At 43.4% G+C, this 12598-nt stretch overlaps 1 protein-coding gene across 1 annotated transcript in view; it reads right to left on the bottom strand.

Moving 5' to 3' along the window:
* LOC311295562 (uncharacterized protein) overlaps positions 1–12598 on the bottom strand; it is a 157560-nt gene that overhangs the window by 91094 nt on the left and 53868 nt on the right. The window contains exons 10-13 of the mRNA XM_084417035.1: positions 11244–11285; positions 10679–10714; positions 10370–10417; positions 3350–3391 (exon numbers count right to left, since the gene is read on the bottom strand). Coding sequence (XP_084273161.1) covers positions 3350–3391; positions 10370–10417; positions 10679–10714; positions 11244–11285 — 168 coding nt within the window. The remainder of the gene's footprint in view (positions 1–3349; positions 3392–10369; positions 10418–10678; positions 10715–11243; positions 11286–12598) is intronic.

Here is a 12598-nt window from a genome sequence, read left to right as displayed (position 1 = left end):
TAAATTGATAGCACAGTACAGATGAACAAGAATACTGTCAGGGTTTACAGATGAAACAGACAAGATGGTAAGTTTAAAGGTTTAATTGCAGAATGAAACGGAGATGCAGACAATAGGTGAGTAACAGTAACACAGATAATCTTGAATGGTCTTAGCTGAATGGTAAAGTCTCTCTTTCTTTCTTTCTTGCAGATGGTGATGACGGAGGATCGATGAAGAAGGTAGGCAGACAGATGAAGGATGATAGCGTCTCGGGTAAGGAACCAGTTGAGTGTTCGGGGAGTCTGAGTGTCATGAATTGACGAGACCAGACGATGACTGAAGGGTGAGTGCTGAATATAAAGGGGTGAGATGACGAGGTACAGGTGATGATGATTACTCAGGGGAGAGTGAGTGCAGGTGTGAAGACACGAGGGATGCTGGGAAGTGTAGTGAAGTGAAGACAGACGGTGAAGGTGGTGAATGTGACATTACTCCCCCCTCCCGGAAGGCGCGTCCTCGCGCCGCAGATGACCAAGGTGGAGCTGACGGAGTGAGGAGCCATGGAGGAGGAAGGGTTGCAGATTCCAGGGGGACGACAGACGGAGGCGGAGCAGAAGGGAGAGGAGATCCGGGGGGAGCCGGAGAGCCGACGAGCCCAGGCGACGCCGAAGATACAGCTGGACATGGCGGAACCGCCGGCTCTGGTGACAGAAGTGCAGACGGGGACACAAAAGGGCACGGTGAAGGCAGAGGGACTGAGGACCAAGGAGGAACTGAAGGGAGTGAGGAGTCCAACAGAGCTGGGGGGGGGACGAAGGGACGAGGCGTAGCCAGAGGAGTGAAGTCCAGAGGTGAGGGAAGGTGGACGAATGACCAAGGTGAATCCGGGGGGACGAGGGAGCCTGGCGGAACTGGTGTACTGATGGGCCACGGAGGAACTGAAGGAGGTAGGAGCCAAGGGGATGGTGATGAACAGATGGGCTGAGGCAGAGTACTGGACACGGAGGTTGGAGGCGAAAAACGGAGATCCACCGACCCAGCTGGCAAAACAGGATGAGAAGGCACTGGACTGGACAGGAACTGAGACGAAGGCGGCTTTGAAGAAGACAGGATCAGCAATGAAGGCCTTGTGCTGGGCAGAACCAGCGATGAGGGCTTTGTGCTGGGCAGATCCAGCGATGAGGGCTTTGTGCTGGGCAGATCCAGCGATGATGAGGGTGGGCTGGGCGGGAGCAGTGGAAAAGGGGGACTGGAGAAATCATCGTAGTGTTGCGTTCTGGATCCGAACTGGAATGCCGGCTCGGCAGGAACCAACCGGATGAACGGGGCTGTGTCATATAGGGACAATAGGTTAGCTCTGGAATCCAAAAGATTCTGCATCTTTGGTCTGGTCTTCTGTCAGGGTTTACAGATGAAACAGACAAGATGGTAAGTTTAAAGGTTTAATTGCAGAATGAATCGGAGATGAAGACAATAGGTGAGTAACAGCAACACAAATAATCTTGAATGGTCTTAGCTGAATGGTAAAGTCTCTCTTTCTTTCTTTCTTGCAGATGGTGATGACCAGAGTATGTGAGCGGTGCGGAGTGGGAGCGGAGCGGGAGCGGAGCGAGGAGCGGAGTTGCGTGATTTTGCCCAGAGCGAGGAGCGAATTTTTTTAATGTCGGAGCGTTGTGATTTTCTCTCGCTCCGAAAACGCTCCACTATCGCTCAGGACCAAACCACTGTGAGGCAATGGAGGGGGACTCAAAATGTTTCTAATCATATTTTGCATTTATATTGTTTTACTAGTACTTTCACAAACATTTATATAAAGTATATATCATGTAATTAATTTTACACGTGCTTTTAATGATATTTTACCGACCCCCTCGCGATTTCCGCCTGTGCAACTCCATTATATGGACGATTTTATAAGGCCCAGTTTACACGAGAACGCTCGTGGGTGAAAACGTAAAAATATTTTATCAGATGTGCCTTTCGTTTAGACGGCGACAGCGTTTTTGGGGCTTAAAAACACAAAAAAGTGAAACCACCCTCCAGAGTGGAAATCTTAAAAATGCTCCACCGTCGTGTTTCCGTCTAAAAGGTAAAAGCAAAAGTCTGCTAGACAGTGAAGGCACCGATCAGTGCCTTACATTGCCACCTTGCCACTGAGTGCATACTACATTGAATTTCACACTTTTGCGTCACCATATGCACACAGATTTCCCTCCCATAACGGTCGTCTAAACGCAGAATAAAAAGTACTTTTGCGTTTTCTCTTCAGATCGTTTCCGAAATATTACCTGAAGAAGGGGAAACAATATAAATTGTAAAAGGTAGTGATGACAAAGGAGAACGCGAGTGCGGGGAGGTGATTACAACGTCAAAAGAGTCGATGTGATTTCTATTTTGCTTTGTTTTAAAGTGAGCTAAAGGATAGCCTAATTTATTGGTTTGGGGCTGTTTAAAATTCCAATAAAGTATGTGGATGTTTTTCTCTTAGTACTGCGTATTCGTTGTACAGTATTTATTTTCTAATCAGAGGTTGTGTTATTTAAAAATAAAATAAATTAAAAAAGGATAAAAATTTACCGTGGAGCGAATACGGAGCGAGACGTATTAAGGACGGAGTGGGAGCGGAGCGAGGAGCGGAAAGTTGTACACCTAGAGCGGAGCTTGAGCGGAGTAATTATGAAATGCTTTGAGCGTGGAGCGCAAATTCTTTCCGCTCCACTCCGCTCACATACTCTGGTGATGACGGAGGATCGATGAAGAAGGTAGGCGGACAGATGAAGGATGATAGCGTCTCAGGTAAGGAACCAGGTGAGTGTTCGGGGAGTCTGAGTGTCATGAATTGACGAGACCAGACGATGACTGAAGGGTGAGTGCTGAATATAAAGGGGTGAGATGACGAGGTACAGGTGATGATGATTACTCAGGGGAGAGTGAGTGCTGGTGTGAAGACACGAGGGATGCTGGGAAGTGTAGTGAAGTGAAGACAGACGGTGAAGGTGGTGAATGTGACAAATACAGTTGGGAGAGAGAGTGGGGAGAATAATCTAAAGATTTAGGACTGCATCTCGCTGAAAGCAATAGAGTTCTTATATACACTAGTAAGAGCAGTCGATGACTGTGACAGCTCTGACATGTGGCAAGAAATGTTTCCAGTACCTTGTTAAAATTAAGGCATAATACTGAAGGCAAAATGGGTCCAACCTGGTACTAGCAAGGTGTACCTAATTACATGACTGGTGAGTATGTATGTCGTTATTTATTAATTTATTGTAACTGATTAAGACTAATTTGCATTTCTGTAGATTTTTTTTTGTAAAACAATTGTTAAGGTCTCTTGAAAATAATAATATATTCTATAATACTATACCTTGCTTGGAAGAGCTCAGAATTCTTCTTGTATTGTTCATCTCTAGAAATGAAAATATAACAAATAATAATAATAATAGATGTAAAACAAGAATACAACTTTAAGGATGTCATTTAAGTTCTTGGTTCTATAATTGTGGATTGCTGCTATATGTATAAATATTATTATTTGGCATTTTTAAATTGATAGCACAGTACAGATGAACAAGAATGCAGTTGGGAGAGAGAGAGAGTGGGGAGAATAATCTAAAGATTTAGGCCTGCATCTCTCTGAAAGCAATACAGTTCCCTTTCAGTTGGGTAACGTTCGACTTAGTCTGTTGGGATCACGCCAGGGAGCCAGATGTCTTCGATATAGTATACAAATCAAGCCAAATGAGCTTTGGCAGGTGCGCAATCCACGCCCGGCCCTGCACTGTGGGTATAACAGGGAAGTGGATGCACCCACCATTCATTCTTTTCGCTTCAGAGCCGATCGGTTGTTACGTCGATATCTCTGAAAGTGTACTTTAATAACAAGCCTGTGTGTGTCAGCACTTCTGTTGGAAGCTCTCCCAGTGCTGACGTTACAGTGTGTGGCAGCGGTGATCGCGAGCTTCTGAATCTGTCATGGAAGGCACCCTTTACTGCCTTAAGTGACCAGGATGGGGTTAGAGGAGGGGACCAAGAACTGAACCCTGGGGAACCCCTGTGGTCAGTTGATGTGTTCTGGATACCTTGCCTCTCCATGCGACCTTGAAGGACCTACCTGTGAGATAGGACTCAAACCAGTCGAGTGAAGTTCCTGTGATGCCCAGTGATGAGAGACAGGACATAAGGATCTGATGGTTTACAGTGTCGAAGGCAGCAGACAGATCCAGGAGAATGAGGAGTGAAGATTTGGAAGCAGCTTTAGCAGTCCGTAGGGCTTCGGTGACCGACAGTAATGCAGTCTCAGTTGAATGCCCTTTCTTGAAGCCGGATTGGTTGACATCCAGCTGGTTGTTTAGAGACAAGAAGGATGTTACTTGGTTGAAAACAGCTCTTTCAAGTGTTTTCGCAATGAATGGTAGGAGAGAGATAGGTCTGTAGTTCTCTACAAATGATGTGTTCAGTGTTGGTTTTTTAAGCAGTGGAGTGACCCGGGCCTGCTTGAATGCTGTAGGGAAGGTGCCAGTATGGAAGAATGTGTTGATGATGTGTGTGAGTGCTGGTAGAAGTGTGGGAGAGATGGCTTGTAGAAGGTGTGAGGGGATGGGGTCTAGAGGGCAGGTGGTAGGATGACTGGAGAGGAGAAGTGTAGATACTTCTTCCTCGGTTAGCGGAGAAAAGGAGGACAGAGGGTTATTGGCTGTGGAAGGGGTCAGTCTTGGTTCCTGTGTGTGTGGAGCTGAGAACTGACTGCTGATGGTTGTTGTTTTGTTGGTGAAGAAGTTCGCAAAATCGTCGGCAGTTAAAGAGGAGGTGGGTGGTGGTGGAGGTGGACAGAGAAGAGAGTTGAATGTCTTGAAGAGTAATCGTGTGTTGGGGGAGCTGTTGATCTTGTTGTGGAAGTATGAAGATTTTGAAAAAGCAGGAGAACAGAGTATTCTAGAGAAAACACACTTGCGCGCTCCTGTCGTGCCTCTTGTATGCTCGCTTGTCCTACGGGAATGATCTGGACCTACTCTATTTAAATGTATTCCTACAGATGCTGTTTCGGTCGTGCAATTAAGTGAATAAGGCGACAATGGGCCAAAACGAAAGTGCTTGTAGCAAAGGCTTAAGTGCAACGGTACAAAGGCTTAAATACCGTTAGCGGTACTACTTGCTTTGAGACGCCTCAAAACGCTGCTGCTCAGCAAGCATGTATTGGTCAGATCGGACAATACCACGACCGTGTCGTACATCAACAAGCAAGGTGGTGCACATTCACGTCATCTGACACAACTCGCCCGTCTCCTCCTTTGGTGGAGTCAGAAGCATCTGAGGTCACTTCGTGCCATTCATATTCCAGGTCTGCTCTATCGTGTCGCCAATAGGCTCTCATGACAGCAAATAAAGCCTAGGGAATGGCGACTCCACCCCCAGTCGGTTCAGCAGATCTGGGATCGTTTCGGGGCCGCACAGGTCGATCTGTTTGCCTCTCCAGAAACGACCCACTGCCAGTTGTTTTATTCGCTAACCAAGGACTCTATCGGTGTGGATGCACTGGCACACAGCTGGCCGACGCATCTACGCAAGTATGCATTTCCCCCGGTGAGCCTAATTCCACAGTTATAATTCCTGTGCAGAGTCAGGGAGGAAGAGGAGCAGGTCTTGCTAGTTGTCCCTTACTGGCCCAACTGGACCTGGTTCTCCGAACTCATACTTCTCTCTTCAGCCCCTCCCTGGCCCATCCCCCTGAGGGAGGACCTTCTTTCTCAGGGAAAGGGGCACCATTTGACACCCACGTCCAGACCTGTGGAGACTCCAGGCCTGGTCACTGGACGGGAAGTGGAGGATCTGAGTTGTCTACCACAAGCTGTCGTAGACACTATCTCCTCTGCTAGAGCCCCCTCCACGAGACTGACTTATGCATCGAGGTGGAACCTGTTCGTCGATTGGTGTTCTTCTTACAGAGAAAACCCCTGAGTCTGTTCGGTCAGATCGGTGCTTTCTTTCCTGCAAGAGGGGTTGGAGTGAGGGCTGTCTCCCTCCACCCTTAAAGTGTATGTTGCCTCTATATCGCAGCACATCACGATGCAGTTGGTGAGAAATCCCTGGGGAAGCACAATCTAATCGTCAGGTTCCTTAAGTTGCACCCATTAAATTAAAAAAGGTCAGAGAGAAAATTAAAGCATCATGGTACAATAATACTATGCATGTTCTAAAGAGAGAAACCCGTAATTTAGAGCGTAAATGGAAACAAACTAATTTAGAGGTCTTTAGAATCGTGTGGAAAGACAGTAGGTCACGTTATAAAAAGGCCCTAAAAGTGGCCAGGGCTGAGCACCTCCGCAAACTAATAGAAAATAACCAAAACAATCCTAGGTTTTTATTTAACAATGTGGCTAGACTAACAAATAAACAGACGTCACCCGAACAAAATATCCCGTTACAGTTTATTAGTAATGATTTCATTAACTTCTTCACTGAGAAAATAGAAAACATGAGAACCACAATTGTAAACGTTCAGTCCTCAATCGCGCCTTATAATTCAGCCTCAATTATCCCCCCGCAAGAACAATTACAGTGCTTTACAACTATAGAACAAAAAGAGTTAAATAAACTTATCACTTCATCTAAAACAACAACATGTTTATTAGATCCTATACCAACTGAACTACTGAAAGAAGTGTTACCTGTAGTGGAAGAGCCTCTCCTCAATATTATTAACTCATCCTTATCTTTAGGTCATGTTCCAAGAACATTTAAACTGGCAGTTATAAAACCTCTCATTAAGAAACCACAATTAGATCATAATAATCTAGCAAATTATAGACCCATTTCAAATCTTCCATTTATGTCTAAAATACTAGAAAAAGTTGTGTCCACTCAACTGGGCTCTTTCTTGCAAGAAAATGATATCTACGAAAAGTTTCAGTCAGGATTCAGGCCGCATCATAGCACTGAAACTCCACTCGTTAAAATCACAAATGATTTACTTTTAGCTTCTGACCAAGGCTGTATCTCAATACTAGTTTTACTTGATCTAAGTGCTGCGTTCGATACTATAGATCACACAATACTCTTAGATCGACTACAAAATTATACTGGTGTTCAAGGACAAGCATTAAGCTGGTTCAGATCATACCTATCTGACCGACACCATTTTGTCTATTTAAATGGAGAAAAATCGATCATAACTCCAGTAAACTATGGAGTGCCGCAGGGATCTGTGTTGGGCCCTCTATTATTCTCAATATATATGCTGCCACTTGGAAATATTATAAAGAAACATGGAATTAGTTTCCATTGTTATGCTGATGACACTCAAATATATATTTCATCACAGCCGGATGAAAACGCTAAATTATCTAAATTGACAGTGTGTTAAAGATATAAAAGATTGGATGACGCGTAATTTTCTTTTATTAAATCCAGACAAGACAGAGGTAATACTTATCGGTTCAAAAAACCGCCCACAGAACCTCTCACAATACAACTTTAACATCGTAGGATGTCCTGTTACTTTATCCTCTACAGTAAAAGACCTGGGTGTTATACTCGATTGTAACCTGTCTTTTGAAAATCATATTTCGTATGTTACAAAAACAGCCTTTTTCCACCTTAGAAACATTGCTAAGCTACGTAACATGCTATCAGTTTCTGATGCAGAAAAGTTAGTTCATGCATTCATGACCTTGAGACTAGATTACTGTAATGCTTTATTAGCCGGTTGTCCTGCATCCTCAATAAACAAGCTACAGTTAGTCCAAAATGCCGCTGCTAGAGTTCTTACTAGATCAAGAAAATATGATCATTTAACACCGATTTTATCATCACTACATTGGCTACCTATAAAGTTCCGTATTAATTATAAGGTATTGCTACTGACTTATAAAGCCCTAAACGGCTTAGCTCCAGTCTATTTAACGGATCTTCTATCGCCCTATAATCCATCGCGCTCTTTAAGATCAATAAATTCGAGGCTTTTGGTCATACCTAGGATATCCAGATCAACCAAAGGAGGGAGAGCATTTTCACATTTGGCTCCGAAACTCTGGAATAGTCTTCCTGATACTGTTCGTTGCCCTCCCAGTTAAAAACTAGATTAAAGACGCATCTCATCAGCCAGGCATTCATATAATATTGTTAATCTTACAGTTCAAACTACAATCCGGCCTCTAGTTCATAAATGCCAGAGGAGAACTGGCCCCCGACTGAGCCTGGGTTCTCCCAAGGTTTTTTTTTTCTCCATTAGGTCACCTGATGGAGTTTTAGGACACCATTAGGAAACTTGATGGAGTTTTTTCGGTTCCTTGCCACTGTTGCCTTTGGCTTGCTCAGTTGGGGATATTTTGGGGATATTTAATTTTATTCTATCAATCAATAAATTCCACTAGAAACAAACCTTGTTGTATTATTTTATTTTAATTTAATACTGTGAAGCTGCTTTGATACAATCTGTATTGTGAAAAGCGCTATACAAATATACTTGATTTGATTTGATTTGATTTAAGGGAGCAAGGAGGTTGAACCCTCCACGCATCTCTTCCATACCCTCTTGGGACCTATCTCTGGTGTTAACAGCACTTCAGAGACCTCCCTTTGAGCCCCTACGGACAGTGGAGTTAAAAATTCTGTCTCTCAAGACATTTCTCTTGCTTGCACTGGCTTCTATCAAGAGGGTAGGGGACCTGCACGCTTTCTCGGTAGACGAATCGTGTCTGGAATTCAGGCCGGCTGACCCTCAGGTGACACTGAGACCTCGGCCTGGATATGTGCCGAAAGTTCCTACTACTCCCTTTCGAGATCAAGTGGTGAACTTGCAAGCGCTGCCGCTGGAGGAGGCAGACTCAACCCTAGCTTTTCTCTGTCCAGTCCGTGCCTTACGGACTTATCTGGACAGAACGCAAAGCTTTAGAACCTCAGATCAGCTCTTCATCTGTTTCGGAGGCCTGTAGAAAGGGAAGGCAGTCTCTAAGCAAAGGCTGGCCCACTGGATAGTGGATGCCATCATCTCTGCGTACGATACCCAAGGTGTACCTTGTCCCCCAGGGTTGCATGCCCACTCCACCCGGAGTGTTGCTGCTTCCTGGGCGCTGGCGCAGGGTGCCTCGCTGGCAGATGTTTGTAGAGCTGCTTACGTGTTGAGCCAGTAGCTTCTCAGGTGCTCTCTTCAAATAGAGGGCACCCTTGAGTCAAGCACACTCATGTCGGCTTGCTACGTACCTTTAGGGTTAGGGTTACCTAAATCATGGAGCAAAGAGGACACTGACACCCGACAGACTAGACAGAGCAGGTTACTTTTGATATAATAAAAAATCTCAGCTCTCAGGTTCTATCCATTTTATTACGAAATTCAGGCAATAAATACCGTTTTGGTGCTTGTAAATGTGACGTGACCGATCGCTGTAGCGCTTCAGTTCAAGTAAACCGATCATCTGTTACTTTTTATTTAAAGATACAGTACATCTTACCGAAATGTATTTATGCCTCATACATAATATCGATCAATCAGTGTTTTTCAACCACGGAAAGAGGTCAATAAAACTGCAGGTGAACAATTATTTCACAGAACGTTACATTTACCTCAGGAAAGCCATTCAATGACCAACACGTTAGTTGACTAGAAAAAAATAGGAGTATTTTGCTAAATATGTGCACTATATTACATGTGTATTATATTTTTACTTGTGTCATAATTGTTATTATAATGGAAACCAAATTATATTTAATTTAATTTGTTAATTTTTAACCTTTAATAATACCAGCTGACAGGGCTCTCTGTATGTTTACAGCATTATGTGAGATTTATTATTTCTTGAGAAAAATTAACATGTAGGCTATCTACTGTAGCCTACCTAATATTTATCCAAAGAGTCAATATTGAATCAAGATTGGAATCAAATCCCAAGAATCGAATTGAAATCGTGAAAATTGTGTAAAATTCTGTTTAGTTACCAAATGTTTTGACAATCACAATTACACCTATTGTGATGCAAGTTGTTTGTTTTTCTACATCACCCCCAATCCATCCGTTTCTCTTGAGCAATTAAAATATCGTGATAATACCGTATACCGTGATAAAAGCTCAATCAATTAATCGCAGCATGAAAATTTGATACCGGCACATGCTATACACTAGTAAGTGTAATCGATGACTGTGACAGCTCTGACATGTGGCAAGAAATGTTTCCAGTACCTTGTTAAAATTAAGGCATAATACTGAAGGCAAAAGGGGTCCAACCTGGTACTAGCAAAGTGTACCTAATTACATGACTGGTGAGTATGTATATCGTTATTTATTAATTTATTGTAATTGATTAAGACTAATTTGCATTTCTGTAGAGTTTTGAAATTATAAAACTAATGTTAAGGTCTCTTGAAAATAATAATATATTCTATAATACTATACCTTGCTCGGAAGAGCTCAGAATTCTTCTTGTATTGTTCAAGTTCATCTCTAGAAATTAAAATATAACATATAATAATACACCAAATAAAAAATAAATTATTTTGTGATTTTAACTGAGAAAACTTATTTTTGAATTTGCAGAAAAACAGGTTGTGAAGATGATTTATATGCACTTTTATAAGTAGTATCCAGGTCTACGAGTTTAAATCATTTATTCATTACTTGGTGCACAAATATGTATACAACACATAACACATATGATTATAACACACTTTTAGTAATGTTGTAAATTACTTCAGTTTATATTACCTTGTTTGTTTCAGCTCCTCTTTGTATTGATTTTCTCTGTATTAAAATAATACAAATGTATACAGTTATATAATAATACATGTAAAACAAGAATACAACTTTAAGGATGTCATTTAAGTGCTTGGCTCTATAATTATGGATTGCAGCTGTATGTATAAATATTATTATTTGGCATTTTTAAATTGATAGCACAGTACAGATGAACAAGAATACAGTTGGGAGAGAGAGTGGGGAGAATAATCTAAAGATTTAGGACTGCATCTCGCTGAAAGCCATACAGTTCTTATATACACTAGTAAGAGCAGTCGATGACTGTGACAGCTCTGACATGTGGCAAGAAATGTTTCCAGTACCTTGTTAAAATTAAGGCATAATACTGAAGGGAAAATGGGTCCAACCTGGTACTAGCAAGGTGTACCTAATTACATGACTGATGAGTATGTATATCTTTATTTATAAATTTATTGTAACTGATTAAGACTAATTTGCATTTCTGTAGATTTTTTTTTTGTAAAACTAATGTTAAGGTCTCTTGAAAATAATAATATATTCTATAATACTATACCTTGCTCGGAAGTGCTCAGAATTCTTCTTGTATTGTTCATCTCTAGAAATGAAAATATAACAAATAATAATAATAATAGATGTAAAACAAGAATACAACTTTAAGGATGTCATTTAAGTTCTTGGTTCTATAATTGTGGATTGCTGCTATATGTATAAATATTATTATTTGGCATTTTTAAATTGATAGCACAGTACAGATGAACAAGAATGCAGTTGGGAGAGAGAGAGAGTGGGGAGAATAATCTAAAGATTTAGGCCTGCATCTCTCTGAAAGCAATACAGTTCCCTTTCAGTTGGGTAACGTTCGCCAGATGTCTTCGATATAGTATACAAATCAAGCCAAATGAGCTTTGGCAGGTGCGCAATCCACGCCCGGCCCTGCACTGTGGGTATAACAGGGAAGTGGATGCACCCACCATTCATTCTTTTCGCTTCAGAGCCGATCGGTTGTTACGTCGATATCTCTGAAAGTGTACTTTAATAACAAGCCTGTGTGTGTCAGCACTTCTGTTGGAAGCTCTCCCAGTGCTGACGTTACAGTGTGTGGCAGCGGTGATCGCGAGCTTCTGAATCTGTCATGGAAGGCACCCTTTACTGCCTTAAGTGACCAGGATGGCTCCTCCCCCCTCGCTACCCTTGAGTGCCGCACGCGGTGGAGCGGTCTGTTCTGGCACACCTGTGTCCGGCGGCCGCTACATCCAGCTCTGGAGAACTGTGTTTCCCCTCACAGGCTCTGGAGTCATTGTCTGCTTTGTCAGACGCGGCTTATGGAGCCTGTGGGCAAGCCGCCACCGCCTCTATGCACGCCTTGGCCTTGTTACAGCTTTTTCAGGCTAAAACATTCCAGGACGTGCAAAAGGGTAGGCCAGACTGTCAGCTCATGGGTGAGCTCTGTAAGGCAACTGACTTGGCTCTTCGGAGCACAAGTGTGGCAACCTGCGCGATCGGTCTGGCAATGTCCACTCTGGTGGTTCAGCAGCGCGATCATTGGCTCGGTCTGGTTGATATGGAGGATGCGGACAAGGTTCGGATCCTGGACTCCCCAATTTCCCAGACGGGGTTGTTCGGCGACGCTACAGTGGGTGATGCCCAACAGCCTTCTGTAGCTCAGTCGCAGGTGGAGGAAGCCCGTCACACCCTGCCGGGACGGCCTGCTGAGCTTCTCACCCCGTCGCCGCTAGCAGTCACTCCACCAGCATGTCGCCGAGGGCGCCCCCTAAGGCTGCTCAGCCTGTTAGGCCCCCGCCACAGCTCGGGCCTCAGCATAGAGCTAGCCATAGGCAGGCTGCCCAGCCTGTGTCAGATCTTGCCAGTCCAGGAGGCAAGAGTAATAAGCGACCCTGATACAGGCCA

Source organism: Rutilus rutilus (genome assembly GCF_951802725.1).
Source record: "Rutilus rutilus genome assembly, chromosome: 8".
NCBI classification, from domain to species: Eukaryota; Metazoa; Chordata; class Actinopteri; order Cypriniformes; family Leuciscidae; genus Rutilus; species Rutilus rutilus.
The sequence above is the reverse complement of the archived record's forward strand: the minus strand, read 5'-3'. Positions and strand labels throughout refer to the sequence as shown.